General features: G+C 43.4%; 1 protein-coding gene across 1 annotated transcript in view; it reads right to left on the bottom strand.

The window, feature by feature from the left end:
* Window positions 1-5,355: 5,355 nt before the first annotated feature.
* MYPN (myopalladin) overlaps window positions 5,356-16,404 on the bottom strand; it is a 2,801,288-nt gene continuing 2,790,239 nt past the window's right edge. Inside the window, exon 20 of the mRNA XM_069240514.1 lies at window positions 5,356-6,215. Within this exon, the coding sequence (XP_069096615.1) occupies window positions 6,043-6,215 (173 nt within the window). The 3' untranslated portion in view covers window positions 5,356-6,042. The remainder of the gene's footprint in view (window positions 6,216-16,404) is intronic.

Genomic DNA, 16,404 nt, shown 5'->3' with positions numbered 1-16,404 from the left:
TCCGATTGTTAACTCGAAAAATAAAAAGTGCAGAATCATGTGATCAGGTAAAACCAAAAGGTCCTGTTGTGACACAGAGTCATCAGAAAAGGAGAGCTCTGATCAAAACTGCTACATTAGCCACCTCGGCAACAGTAATAAATACACAACAAGGGAGCCCAGTAGTGTCCAGAACTCCTACTACCCACTATGGAACCTAGTCCATCTCAACCAAAAATCACCACTAAGTTTAAATTTTTGAAAGACGCAGGGGCAGCAATATACGCTAGCAATGTAAACATCACCTGACTCCCCCCACCGCACAGTACAGTTGTGCTGATAAAGCAGGGGGAATGCTCCCTGGAAAAGCAACAGTCCATTTGTAGGCAAGGAGATGGGGCTTTAAAACAGAATCCGGGGCTCCTTCAGGAGTCAGTAACTGCATTTCCTCTCAGCTCAGCTAGGGTTGAAGCTCAACTTAACTCTGAAGGACCTTCCTCACGGACAATAGTGGAGCAAATAGACCCACCTGTGAAAGCCCACAATAACTCCTAGCTGCAGCCAAAAAGAATCCTGAACAGGGGTTCCCCCTAGACGTGCTTCGTTCATCTCAATCAAAACACTTTATTTGGTTTAAAAATTACAATCCATAAAAACAGATAAATAAACAACACATCACATAACAATTACAACAATTATTAAAAAGAAAAGGAACAATCACTATCAAAATTACAGTGAAACAACTATTCTTCCCAATAAATACTTTTAAACAGTCTTCGTTCATATTTGGAAGTGGAAGAATTACCCCAACTAATAAATTACCTGGAAGAAAAGGAGACCAGACGCCTGGGCGGAAGGAGGGGTGCATGGCAGGCAAGGAACTTACACAGGAGGGAAACCAGAAAGAGTGAGGTAACACCTGACTATACATTGGGTTTGGCTAAAGACTTTATGTATCTCAACACCAAAGAGTGGAAAAACCTGTCTAACACATACGCCAAAGACATACCACACTAAAATAGTTTCATCCCAATTGAAGGTGTCGGCCATCGGGCTTTACTCCTCAGAATAGTACAAAGTTCTGTGGAGGCTTTGAACTATCAGGCGAAAAAAATAGTTCTTGATATCAGCTTGCCAAATACCTTGGCCGTGTTCCTCTCAGGGACAGATGAGAACATTGCCAGTCTTAACAGCTTGATAAGAAGAGCACAAGCAGACCCATAAGGAGTACGGCAAGGCTGCAAGTGCTCACCTGTCCTGGAAAAATGTGCGACTTTCCCTGATACAATGTCTCAGCTTCTTGATAAGCAAAGAACCAACTTGGCTCAAAGGGATCCCAATACCCTGTGAGACCGACTTGACTGTGGAATGAGATCATCCCTTTCTCAGGGGGTTGGTGCCTACTAATCAGGAGCTTCAGAGGTAGTTACAACTGCCACTAAAGAGGCCCAAGTGACAGCAACAGATTTAAAATCAACACAGAATAAAGTACCCCAAGGAAAGTGAGCCTAACATGACAGGGGCAAAGGAAAAAATCAACAGAGGTAAGTGGAGAAAGGGACCCAATAAAATATCTTGCACAGCAAACCAGTTGTTAGTTTATCCTATTTTCAACAACATTACCCCCAAATCACCTTCAGATCAGTCGATATCCTTAATCTCACGATCTGTGGAAAACAAAAGCACAAAAAAGATAGTGAGAGGTCTAAAAGGCTAATTAAAGTCGTTTCTGGATAGGAGGAGCAATGGATGGTTAACCCTCGGCAATTATACAACGGTGTCTGCTCAAGGATACTTAGCAACACCATATTGTAATTCCACCAAGGAACAGTTTCTAAAATCCAGACTGGGGAATATGCCTGTATCAAAACACTATCGACCTTGGAGAAGAAAGGAAAGTAGGAAACTCTGTAACCTCTGCGGACAGGCTCCAGAGGATATCATTCATGTGTTGTGCCTCTGCAAAGCCACTCTGAATGATTGTCAGAAAATCTTACGCAAAGAATTAATCAAGAAAGGGATAAAATCATGAAGCGAGGCAGGTGTTGCATGTTTCAATCTTATGGATTCAAGATTAAAACGTGCACTGGTTACATTTCTTAGGATAGTGCAGTAAAAAGGCCTGGTCGTAGAATGCAAAACAAACAAAGAGGACCAGTGAGTAGGGTGTGGCTCAGCTACTGGGGCATCATTGGCATAATAAAAGGGGTGATACGCAGGGGCTTTACAAGGCTTAGGCACACTGGCACTTTTCCATTGTGATCACTAATTGACATGTTATTAGTTAGGCGTTGGATTTAACATACTACATAGAAATTAAAACTCTTCTTGTGAACTGTCATAAATGCACTTTAAATCAATCTCCTTCGCACAGTATGCCTCATTTACTGTTAGAGAGTGCTAGTGACTTTTTTCTACTACTTTAAAGATCTAATTTGCATAGTCCTAGTAACCACTTACCTCCGGCACTCATGTTTTAGGCAGCCAGGAAATCATGTTATAATAACTGGAGGTTTTACTTGGCTTTTACTATGTGCATAGACTTGGGCTATCTTGTTTGATAATACCTGCACTCTTACCTCGAGATCTGCACATTGTTAATTATTTAAAGTTTTTAACTAACAATGGGTAAATGACATATTATAGAACGTTTGCTGTTGTATTTGATTAATTTTATTCTACTGAGAGTAATTTATTTTGCAATGGTTTTAATTAACTACGCAAATAAACGTATTAAATTAAATGGAATGGATGTGTGTGAGGCACCAGGGGTGACAGTGTGTTATCTAGGAGAAGCTGTGGCTGACTTTGAGTCCACCCCTTATTTCCTATACCGTGGCAGGAGGAGTGGAGTGTGTTTGTTGGGTGCTTGGTGGTTCACTTGCTTGACTTTCTCACCTCTTTTCCCCTTTCTCTTGGTATTCATGTCTCGTTCTGTTCTCCTTTAAGTCTAGAGTTGGCTGCAGACTGACTTGTTAAGGGGTGGGTCTTGCGTGAACTGTGATGACTGGGGAGGCACAAGTTGTTGATGTGGTCACCTGATGGGTGGGAGGCTTTCTTCTTGGTTCAATAGCAGTTTGGCAGTGGAGGTGGTATGCTTGCGGGGTTGGGGCAAGATGAAGGATGATACCAGTTGATGGCACACATTAAATGTGTATCATGGCATGTTTGTGAGCTCAATTTCCATGTGGAAAGACATGGTTTGCGTATAGATACGCTGCAGGAGACACACTTAATGGAGAGCGAGGTTCACAAGGTACATAAGAAATGGAGGGGACAAATGGACTGCCCCACTTACTCCAATTAAGCCTGTGAGGGGTTGACCTGGGTGGCCCCTAGGTTCCCTTTCGAGTTCACGGCATTAAGGCAGATATCGAGGGGAGATACTTTCTTGTACATGGCATACTAGATGGGGTAGAAGTGTGCCGGCTGAATGTCAGTGACCTGAATACTGATGATGGTGACTTCTACCTAGAGCTGGAAAGGAAACTGGTCTCAAATGTTGGTGTTCCTCTGTTGTGGGCCGGGGGCTTCCACTGTGTACTTGCTAGGCACTTAGACCACCATCCTCCGAGGCCACGCACTAAGCTCCACATGGCAGCTGGATCACTCAGGTCCAGATAGAAACTTTGATCAAACATTACTTGCTGGGTGTGTTACCGTCCATAAAACAAGGGACTCGGATGAACTACATGTTTGCCCTGCTGGAATTAGTGCTGGCTAAACTATGCCTCGTTGTCCACTGAAAGAGTCACAATCCCCCCACACTGGACAGATGGTTGGCAGGCCTGCTTGGGTGGGGTGTGGCAGAGGAAGGGCGTTTAGGACTGGCCCGCACAGATGAGAATGCAGAGAGGGGCTTGGAGATATGGGGTGCCATGCTGGAGGGCTTGGAGGCCGAAGAGTCACAGCTGGCCTCACATACTGCATACTCACTCTAGGAGGCTGGTTAGGATGGGCACCCAGACTCCTGGATAATGTGTCTGTCAATGTTTTCACTTAATGAGATAAAGTGGGGCACCCCCTTTGGGCTAGGCTGTAGGTACTTTGGGATCTCCTCTTCCCCCTCATTTTTGTTTTTGGCTCTTGTTTGGCTCGCTCACCCCTCACTGCACATGTGGAGATGTGCTGTCCCTCCTCCCATTTTCTCTCCCCTGGGGAACCGCCCTCCACCTGCAGGTAGGATGCGGGGAGGGGAGGGCACACAATGGGTACCTGTGGCCGCTGCTGTTGACTATCTTTTGATTTCTATGTATTTCACGTTTATTGCCTAAGCTGAATTTGATTGCTTAGGTACCATAATTTTAACTTGTAATGCAGAGGCAGAGACGCATATTAAATTACCGATATATGTACCGACATGTCTCACTGTACGTGACCACTGTAGGAGACCCGCAGATCCAATCAATGGACAAATGTTTTCCTTTGTTATCTGTGGATTACATTACTCATATGTAGTAACATGTCTCACTGTATGTGACCAGTGTAGGAAGCCCACAGCCCTCACCAGTGGACAAAAGTTTTTATTTGTTATCTGTGGACGGAAGACAGTGCTAGACTGTACTACGATAGGATAATGTGAGCTACACCATGGCGGCGTAGCATGTGTTATGCAACTGCTAATAAAAAATAAATAAAAAAAAGATATGAAAGTAAATATTTTTATTCGAAATTGATTTCACAGTTTTTTAATCTGTAAGCAACCTATCTTAATCCACGCATTAACCTTTGATTATACTTTTATACCATTTATATGTACTTACTTTCAAAGGCTTCACACACTTTCCTGCAGCCGGATACAAGATGGCCACCACCGTGCCCTTGCCTAGAGTAAACACCTCTTTTACAGTAATTATTTGGCCACAGGTCAAATAATACATAATTGCTACTATTTAGTCTGCGGCTGAATACACAGTGAAGTCCAGGTATGAAGCTGATCGCCGGCTATATAGCAGAAATGAAGTACTATTTTGCCGGCTGCGGGATGAATAGCCAAGGAATGTACTATTTGGCAGGGGACCCGCTAAAAAGGCACTTCTGTTTTTAAATCATTTTTGTTAGTGGTGTCAAATAGTCAGAGGAATTATTTAACCTTTTCTCAGATGAAAGAGATGTGCATTACACAATGACGTCTCGAAATTACAGATTAAACATCAATATTGTTGTTGTTCTTGTGTAATTACCAACTATTGTTATACTTTGCGTTTACATACCTGAAAAGTATTACTCAACACAGTGATGTCAGCTTAAATTTAATGTCATGGAATAACGAAAGAATGTGTAAATACTATGTAAATACAAGTTTAACTTGCTCTTCAATATTATTCCCCAAAACAGTACACACAAAGCATAGACAAGCTAAATTACGCATCGATGTGAATTTCAAGAAGTATTTTATTTCCATTATTTCGTTCATTAGGTAAAACGGCAAATGCTGCAACATTGGATACACTAAAAAACAATTATTGCAGGCGATAACATATTTTTTCGGGTGTGAGTTCGCAGAGTAGAATGTAGGAAACAATAGTCTCAGATAATCGATGACTCCTTTCTTTACAGCATCTCTTAAGGGCCAAGTAAAGAGCTCTAGTTTCCCTTTCTATCAATGTACTTTTCTTTGATCCATTTAAACATCAACATAACAAAATGGCACCCTGTATTTGTCATAAAATCTCCCACATCATTAGTATTTTCAACTCACTGATGGCCTGCGCAGTTTTTGTTTTAGAAATACAACACAATCTTCATTACACTGTGCATGCTAAATGTGCCGTTCTGCTCAAAGCGAAAAAACAGGTAAAACAGGGCGACTTTCAATTAGCATAAATTCCCTGAAAATATAAATATAGTAATTCAGTTAATACGACTGCCTTAACATAAAAGATTAACAAATAAAAAAGGAATAACCAAAAATAGTGCACTTTACGTAATTGTCTTCACAAGAAATGCAAAAGTAAGCCGTTGCTACTTTTACACGTGCGCCGCAGATGTGCAAAAGTTGATTTCTTTTATTGTAGGATTTATCTGTTCCGTTATTGCTGCTGAAGAATGGCACAATAAATCTTAGAGTTCATCACTTTCTACAACATCTTTCGAAGAGGAAGCATTTACTACATGGCTTTTATCAGTGGGAAAAGCGAACAACAAATCCAATCCTTGGCCAGTGAACGTTGTAGTACGGCTGCCGCTGGGCCGACCTTTCTTTATTGGTTGAGGAATCTCGCGGTGCCATTGGGCTATTGGAAAGAGACACACAAGAAGGAATCAACACACACATTAAATATTGTGTTGTAGCATTTATTTCTTTACCTCTAGTTCTCATCTTTTTAATCCTGTAACCTATTTTAAGTGAGTTCTATTTCATCTAATAATTCGGATGGTCAATGACACTAACATATGTCCATATAACGACTACCCAACTCCCATCTGTGCTGCTGGCATAGAATAACACCATACATACATTGGTTAACTAAGATACTTTAATTGTTTTACAATGTCATGAGTGTTTCAAAGTCATGGGTGTGCCCCTAAAAGTTCAAGCTGAAGCAGCTGGAATGGTCACATTTACGTGGAGGGCATTCATTTTTTTTGTTAAAGCACGCAATTTCTTCCCAATTAAAAAATGTACTCCTGGCACCCAGCACGCAGATGGAGCCAAAGCCTCTCTCTAATGTTTCTCACAAAATAACAGCTGCGCTGTCAAGTCAGACCATAAAAATGAGCTGACCAGGTGCTGATGTATTGCCAGCCTCCTTCACCCTCTCTCCCAACTGTTCAATTGTCCTACCAAACATATATTCCCCCTTCTTCATTTCTCACTACATTTTAACGGTAGCAAGGGCTTTCTTTACCAACCACAAGCACTGTTTTATTCTGGGAGACTGTAATTTTTATTTCAACAATAAAGAAGATGCCACTATAGCACATACATTATACGTAGCAGAGATATGGGCCTCCCACAAATACTTCAGCCCCCCACTCAGCTTGCAACCACACTATTGATACCCTCTTAGTGCCTTCCACTCTGCCCATTAGGTAGAAACCATTCCCTTAACATGCCCCGGTCACATACTTTTGGGTATAAAAAGTCAGTAAATGTACATGTTACAAGTGCCTCCACATATCAACTCAAAGGACTAGACCTTGGCACAGAATACAACCTGGCATACTCAAAGCTGACTTTTTATCATCATCTGATTTAATGTGTCCAGCTTCAAGTTACTCCAATTATGATTACACCTCTTCAATTTCTGATAAAATAGATCCTTTATCTCTTAAAATGAGCCATATAATATCTCGAAAATCTCAATGGTTCAATGGTGATATTCAAAAACTGAATTTGAAACCAGGCATGCAGGGTGTAAGTGGTATGTCAAATAGTTCCCTGAAGATACAAATAAAATGAAGCTCTTACAATATCAAAAAGCAATCTTACTATCTTATTAACAATAACATTCTCAGCAGTTCTCAAGTGAGTCTAGCAAACAAATTGAACTTTTTAAGATCATAAATTATCTTAGTGCAAATTCTGATTCTGTTCCTCAGTCTGCAGGTTCCCAAGGATTCTGCAAAAAAGTTGTTATTTTTTGAACAACCAATAACACTCCTTCATAGGAGAAATTAATGTCATCTCCTGCCACGGCTTGATGTATTGATTCCTCTGAATTTTTTAATTGGAGGGGGGTTCCTATTTCTGACTCAACAGAGGTATCCACTCACTCCCTTAACCTGCTTTTTTGCCCTTACTCCAAATTTATTGCAGTTTGCTAAAGCATGTATACCTGGCTCTCTTTCAGACCCTAACCCTCTGAAAATCCTGCATACAGATATACCTGAATCAGCCAAACTCTTTACAAAATCACATTGTTCCTTCTGAGCTGAAGTATAGGAAAACCTTTACTGAAGAAACCAAACTTGGATTTTGAAGAACATTCTCGTTATCAGGCCCACTCTCTTCTGCCAGTTTTAACTAAGATCACAGAAAGCATTCTGGCCAGTCAGTGGTCTAACTATCTAATAAACTCTGTAATCCATGACAATAATCAAGTAGGGTTTCGTCCAAAATGAAAGCACAGAGTGTGCTCTACTCTGTCCACCTTCAAATGGCTGCATACTGTAGCCACACTAGTGTATTGATCCTTTTGGATAAAGATCTGGGGCTCCTTGTGTTCCGGTTCAGAGGGGATCTTGCCTGGCAGTTCAGGCTAGATTGTACCTATTGGAGCAGGATAAAGGCTGATTTGCTTATGAATGGTTCCTGTCTGAGGTGTCTTGGAGGGCCAATATAATGTAGGACTGTAATAAAGATAGAAAGGATTACCAGTGGCGGAGATTAATTCATGCATTCCTCCAATAGTGAGATGCCCCAAGTGTAATTGGGACTCAGGTCTGATGCTCACTGCGCCCCTGGAATCAAGCTGCACCCTAGTGATGAGGCCCACATAGGCCAAAATTTATCTGAGGTTTCTTGTGTTCCAGTTTAGAGATAACCTTGACTGTATACACAAACTGGGACGGAAAATAGGCCTAGTTATCAAAGTAAAAGTGTCCCTCATTCACAAAAAGAATAGTAATAAAAAAGTAGCCCTCATCTACTGATCATGACACCCTGGAAATTTGTGACATGCACATGTAGTGGTCAAAGAGCCTAGAAAATATATCTTTGTGCTGCCTACAATCAGTGCACTTTGCTGAAGCAAACAGAAAAAGAATCAAGGATAGTTTGTTAAAGAGATAGTTAACAGTAGGTGAGACCGAAAAGAGAGAATTTTCATAGTCCAGGCTGGGAGAACTGCCTACGAGGTCCAACAATTGTTCAGAATTTTAACCATGCGAAATGAAGTAATGAACACTGCTGTGACCTAGTTGCTATAAATGGAATATACTTAGCTCATCAATGACCACATACAATTCTGGCAGTGGGAAGATTCGAAGATTTGAATCTTGACAGTTAGACCCGGACAGCGAAGCCACCAGAACGGTTGATGGTCTGTGGCTCATTACTCAATAAATTGTCATACATATATAGAATTAGAAAGCGTCATTATTATCGTAGAACAAACACTTTGTCAGTCTTCATTTATAAGTCAGCCACCTGGTATTCTGGAATTTATAGCTTCAGATTTTTGCTGTAATTATGGAATCAGAAGTCCCAAATTGGATAATGATGTTGGCTTAAAGCCAGCATCAGATGGCTTTGCCACATGCTATGTGGCCACTGGCTACCTGACAACTGCATAGGCCAATGACTGTGGAGAGGGCTTGAAGATGTAAAGCCTTAATTGGATCTTTCCCGACAATTTTTCTCTTCATTTCGCACCACCGTTTTGTCAATGTGAGGAAGTCCTGGTGGTGTCTGGGAAAATAGCACTCTGGGGGGGGAACTGCGGGCACAGCAGAACCTGCTTCTCAATTTCTGTTATTCTGTCACCACCCTTCCAGTGCCTGGGTCTGATTCCCTAACAAACCTGTTAGAAAACGTGCACACCTAGCTCAGAACAACCCTTAACATGATGAAGGCTTTAGCCCTTGCATTGCCTCAGACTGCTGCTCCAACGTGTTCATTGAACAAGCCTTAATGTAGTTACTAACTCAGCTGCAGAACAGTTAATATGCTGTGTGCGGAGTCAAGATGCTGTTAGACATGCAAGATTTTTTTTTTAAAACCTTTTTTTATTGATGTTAATTGTGCACACGGCACAGCCCGAAATAAACAATTGGGTTCCTACAGCAGAGATTCCCCCACCTTCTTTCTACCTTTGACCTCTGCCCCTGGCGTCATGCAAGATTTTTGTGCAATTTTTTTTATAACATGAATATAACACCTTAAGGCCCGAATGTATACTTTTTGGTGCAAAAGTGCAGTGATGCAGTTTTGCACCAAGAAGTATAGCGCCGACTTGCGCCATTCCTGAGTGCCACCTGGGTGGCAAATTAATGGAATGGCGCAAGCGGGTGCACAGCTTGGGCTAGCATCAACTAAAATGACGTTAGCCGGGTAGGGAAGGAGAAGGTTATGGCCCAAAAAATGACACAAGCCTGGTTAGAGGTAAAAAAAATGCCTCTAACCAGATTAGTGCCATTTCCTGCCGCACAACCACCAAAAACACGACTCCTGTCCTGTCATGATCACCACCCCAATGGCCAGCCATAGGGGACAAGTGTCCGCTGGCCATGGCTATTGCATCCTGTGCTATGCAGGGGGCCCCTTGTTAGGGCCCTCAATAGCACATCAATGGAAAAAATATACTTACCAATGCTTAACCTAATTACCTGGGATGGGGTCCCCCATCCTCTGGCATCCCTCTGGTGTGGGTGGGGGTGTTCCTGGGGCTTGGGGTGGGCACTGGTGGACCTATTCCATGTGTCGGACCATAGAAATGGGTCCACTGGTCCCCTAACGCCAGGTCTGACCCAGGCATTAAATAGTGGTGCTAAGCAAGCTTGCACCATCATTGAGTCCCTCCTCCCAGCAGTGTGTCATTTTAGCACTGGGGGATAAATATGGGGCTATGGGGATAGCACCATTTTTTGGATGGGAATGCCTACCTTGTATCTCATTGACCCAAGGTAGGTGCACACATGCAAAAAATGGTGCAAACTCCAATATTTTAACATTGGACGTGTCTAGCATAAAAATATAAATATGTAGTTAGGTTCGCGTCAAATTTGCGTAAAAAAAATTACACCAATTCGGCGCCAAAAGAGTATAAATATGGGCCTCAATGTATATGTTGAGAGTGAAAAAGACAAAGAGGCACGTAGCACTAAGATATCATGATGAGACTAAATGGAGTTGAGGAACCGTCGGATTAACATTAGAACATATTTGTTGATGCAGCAAATGCAAGGAATGGTCTCCCTGCAGAAATGGGTGTCTAAAACGCAGAAGGAGTGAGGCAGGTATTGAACAATGGCACTGCTAAGCAAATTTAAAGTTGGATAATACGTTAAATTTCTGCGCAGAGCTCTCAAGTATTACCAACTCCATGCATAAATGGCACATTCAGTCCAGCAAGTTTCTGTCCACTCTGAAACTTGTCATGAAAACAGGACTAAAAACACCAGAATGCAAAGGTAAAACGTAGATTGGATGAGCTACTCAGGCATGAAATCGAAACATTTCAGAGCTAAAGATACCCGTGGTCATGGAAAGGAAAGATTGGCTGCGAGTAGCTAACATCCCCTTCTGGGTACATATGTAAATAACATGAACGAGATTTCAATGCAATAAACAGGGTATTGTGGGTTCACATTACTTCAGATTTGTCTCTATCTTTTGTCAGTGTCCTGCAAATGAACTAACAAGCATCTGCGGGTAAAATGAGACTGTAAAACCATAGAAATCTAGGCAACAAATTTCAGTTCCTAATATAGCAAACATCACGAGGGAAACTTGTAAAAGCACCACAAAAGAGATAACCCTTAGCTTCCCTGTTTAGTAAGAACTGTTACGTGAAACAACGTGTTCCTACTGCTATTCATATTGCTGGTTGGACATATATTATAACGCAAGTTTTATCAGGTGCGTCTGAAAATATATATAAATTAGAGAAAGAAGACCAGACGGAGAAAATAAACATTATAGTAAGAATATGAACAAGCATTTACAATGCGTCGGGTCTCGCGTTTGCTCATGTTAGAGCTGATCGCTCTTAACCCGACTTTTCACCTATCGGGCAAAAGTAAATTTATGTACATAACCCGAAAAAGTGAAATTAAGTATGTAAAGCGCTGGACTTCTGCCAAGCGAGATCGCGCTCTAAATTAGAGAAAAAAAAGTCCACGAGCCCGATGGAAAACAGCGAGCCTCGCATGTTTTCTGTAGTTGGTCGCTGCGCTGGAGGAGGGCTAGCCACCGGAAAAGGCATGACGTATGCGTGCCTTCGACTAATGAAAGCAAGCAGATTTTGTCAGGGAAGCCCACGAACCAATAAAAAGCACTAACGTGAAGTTGACAGGGCTCCGAGCCCTTTTCTAAATACAAAAGAGTCCCCCTGCGATACGCATGCGCGAGCGCATGCAACGCAGGCTCGACCCTAAAAATAGCTATATTTCACACTAATGTTAGCTATTGCGATGTCGATGCCATTGAGAAATCAAGTTGTCACACATCTCTTGTCAGGTGTGTTACATTTAGACCTGCTTCTCCTTTACATTCTGGTTCTTGTAATATTTTTTCAGTATTAGTCTGCTAGAACTGCAAGCACACGAGTGCCAACTGCAACAGTGCATTATTATACTTTCAGTTATACCACACCTCAAGCAAGTTCAATTAGTTTGTCTTTTGAAGCCGAATGTATCGTATTATGATTAACTCCATTTTATGTTACACATCGCTGAAGTTAAATATCAATGTAAGGCAACATTTATTACCAAGAGTCTGGACAGTGTGGGAGTGTACAGTGTTGCACTTGGGAGGCAGAAACAGGTGGAGTAATAGGGGTGTGGCAGGTGTAGTAAGTAAAGATGTAATGGAACCAATATATCATGCCAGGTCTATACACAATTGCTGTTTCTATTTCTCTCCATATCACAACTTTGATGTCTACTGGTTTGATTGTAGCGGGTATTAAAAAGTATGTATATTGACAGAATTATGTTGCTATGTTAAAACACGTAGAGCAATCGGACACGCAGGGACAATAATAGGAACCGTGGAAGAAACAAGGTCAAACACACTTCTACAGTGAGTCTCACCTGACCCCTCCCCCCCCGACCATCTCCCACAAATGGATTATATTCCCATGAGGTCAGATGATAGTGTTCCGTTCCCCTTCTAACACCGATGTGCCTAAAAGCCTCCATTTTAAACTAAGACAGGCCATGACGTAGGTGGTTCAGGCATGGAAGTACATTTTCCCTCTGACCTCCCCTCAGAGCCATGTTGTGAAATAACAGTTTCAACATGCACCAGACTGACTAGTCACAGTTATAGTTAGTAAACGAGTCTTTGAGTTCCATTGATCAGGCCTGCCTCTTCTCTTTTAGCATGCTTATGAGTATGAGAGCCTTTTATATATATATATATATATTTTCCTCTCAATTCCGCGTAAGTCTGCACCCTCACAGCAGACAGGGATGGGGTCGCGAATCCCATTAAATATTAGTCCTTATGTATAATCCTTTGGAAAAAACTTCTCTGTCACTCGGTCACCTTACAAAATTAGTTTATTCCGGCAAATACAAAGATCACCCAACGCGTGATGTGGCTATGGTGGTCTGGGTTACCCAGGCTGGTGGGCTAGGGATGTCAGTATTAGTGCAATCATTTCTCTTTGCAGTCTGTCAAGTGGGTTGCTGTCTCATCTGTTTGTTTCAGTCCCTGTCCTCCATTAATTAGAGGGGTTAGTGTAGCCAAGTTAGCATCTACCCTGTGGCTTCGGTCTCTCACTTCTCATTGCGCTGGTGTCAGGGCCTCTTCTCGTCACTCAGCCCGTTTTTTACATACCAACCCTCTCCCTCTGGTTAGGAGGTGGGTTGATTTGTGTCTGGTTCATTCTCCCCGGGTTCACGCATCTGCTTCTCCCAGGCCTCTAGGATCTCATCCCACAATGGGGCAATCGGCCGTGCACGGATTTCCAGAGTCTCCTCTCTTCTTAAAGCATATAGCTCGGCCCAGACCCAGTTTGAGACATCCTGTCTCCGGTCTATCAGAGAGGGGCCCCTAGGGGATTTCCAGGCCATTGAAATTCTTTGCTTGAGCAATCCCAAGGCCAGGTCCATAAATCTGTTGCCCACTTTCTTAGAAGCAGGTCTGGAGTGTAACCCCAGTAGACAGAAGGAGGGGTCCAAGTTCATTCTTGAGTCCAGTGTTCTCCCCAAGTCGTCTAGTGCACTCCGCCAATATCTCTGTATCTCGGGACATTCCCACAGCATGTGGTCTAAGTCTGCGTCAATTGTACTACATCTGGGACATGGCCTGGGTTCGCCTCCATATATTACCCTAAGTCTGTGGGGGGTAAGGTTCGTTCTGTGTATGAACTTGAACTGGATGTAATGGAGACGTGTGTTGCGCGGTATTCTATCGGGACCTGCCAGTACCCTCCGCCACTCTGTGTCTGCCAGTCCTTTCCTAGCGTCCCCTCCAATTTCGCTCTCAACAGCTGCAGGGATTCCTGTGGGCTCTCATTGTGGGCTCTATAAAGTCTAGTAATTAGGTGTGTGTCAGTTCCTGTAGTTAAGAGGAGTTGGAGAATACTGTGCGTCTCAAGTTCTGCGTTCACTGTAGTCCATAGTTCCCTTATAGTGGGTGTTAATGACTGGTGTAAGAGGAAGTGTCCTCTTGGGATTCCGTTCTCCTCTACCAAATTGGCGAAGGGCCTCAGGAAGCCATCCTCAAAGCAGTCCCCCTGCCCGGGTTCAATTCCTCATCTGATTCTGCAGTGTTGTACTGTTCGGGGCTCCCAGAGGCAAGGCTGTCAGACATACCTCAGGGGAATAGGCCACCGTTGTACCTGTACGTCTCAGGCACCTTTTCTAACAGGAGAGGGCTACTGTCAGCATAATATTTCGCGCTGGCAGTGTAATTCAGGGGTTAATTACAGCGCCAGCAACAGGTCACTTCCAACCTCTCCCTGGACTGTTGTCAGGTCCAGTCGACTTTCTCCCGCGAACCATCTGGCAACCCACTGGAGTTGGCACGACAAATAATATAATTCAAAATCTGGCCCTCCCAGCCCTCCCTCAGAAGTGGGGCGTTGCAGGGTGGAGAAGGATGCTCGCTGTCTACCCCTGTCCCAGAGGAGCTCTCTGAGGAGCGCATTCAGGTCCCTGAACCAGCACATCGGTACATTCACTGGGAGATTGGAGAAGTAATATAGGAGTCGGGGCAGCATGATCATCTTAGATAAGGAGACTCGGGCCATCATTGAGAGCTTAAGGGAGCGCCAGAACGTCACGCATGATTTTAAGGCTCTAAGCGTCCTACCCAGGTTGCCGTCTCGAAGATCTCCTATACCATGGAACACTTGTATTCCCAGGTATTTAAAAGTGTTGGGGGACCATGTGACGTCTATAGGGCAGATGGAAGGGCGCTCTTCGCCCGCCTTCCAGGGGAAGACATATGTCTTCCTCCTGTTCAGTCGAAAGCCCGAGGGGCTACTGAATTCCTCAAGCACAGCGAGCGCCCAGGGGATCCCAGACACACCATCCCGAAGGTAGATCAGTATGTCATCTGCATAGAGTGATATGTTATGTTCCACTGAGCCCCACACCACACCCCTTACCCCTCCCCTCCACTCAAAACCGAGCCGCCAGGGGCTCGATAGCAAGCGCAAACAGCAGGGGAGAGAGAGGGCAACCCTGTCTGGTGCCTTGAAATATGGGATAGGCATTTGACACTGTTCTGCCCGTTCGCACTCTTGCCACAGGGAGATAATACAGTAATTCTACCCAGCGCACCCATTTCTCCCCAATCTCATCCGTAGCATCACTGCTCGTAGATAATCCCACCATACTGAGTCGAACGCTTTCTCGAGGTCAACTGAGATGAGTGCTGCATGTGGAGAAGGGAGAATAATCATCTAAGGTTCAGAGAGGTGCTGCACGCTGGTATGAAGCTGTTTTGGTACTCATGCACGAGGTGGGGAATATGTCAGATCATCCGATCCGCCAGGACTTTACTTAGGATCTTGAAGTCGCAATTCAGCATGGATAAAGGTCTGAAATCAGACACCGAGGCCTCGGGCGATGTGGTCTTGGGGAGGGAATCACTAATGCCTCCCTCAACATCTCTGGGAGTAACCCCCGTTTGTAGGAGGCTGGCCTGGCTTGTAGTGGGTACCAAGGGGTACTTACACTCTGTACCAGGTCCAGTTATCCCTTATTAGTGTAGAAGAGGTGTTTCTAGCAGCTTAGGCTGATAGAAGGTCGCTATAGCAGAGCAGCTTAGGCTGAACTAGGAGACATGAAAAACTCCTACTATACCACTGGTGTCATATGCACAATATCATAAGAAAACACAATACACAGATATACTAAAAATAAAGGTACTTTATTTTTATGACAGTATGCCAAAAGTATCTCAGTGAGTACCCTCAGTATGAGGATGCCAAATATACACAAGATATATGTACACAATACAAAAAATATGCAGTAATAGCAAAAGGAAGTAATGCAAGCAATGTAAAGTTACAGTAGATTGCAATAGGAGCACATAGGTATAGGGGCAACACAAACCATATACTCCAAAAGTGGAATGCGAACCACGAATGGACCCCAAACCTATGTGAGCTTGTAGAGGGTCGCTGGGGCTGTAAGAAAACAGTGAGGGTTAGAAAAATATCCCACCCCAAGACCCTGAAAAGTAGGTGTAAAGTGCACCTATAACCCCCAGAGAGCACAGAAGTCGTGATAGGGGGTTTCTGCAAGGAAGACCAACACCAGCAAAGCAACAACAGTGGATTTCCAGACCTGAGTACCTGT

Source organism: Pleurodeles waltl, chromosome 6 (assembly GCF_031143425.1).
Source record: "Pleurodeles waltl isolate 20211129_DDA chromosome 6, aPleWal1.hap1.20221129, whole genome shotgun sequence".
NCBI lineage: Eukaryota > Metazoa > Chordata > Amphibia > Caudata > Salamandridae > Pleurodeles > Pleurodeles waltl.
Note: the sequence above shows the minus strand (reverse complement) of the source record. Positions and strands in the feature narration are given on the sequence as shown.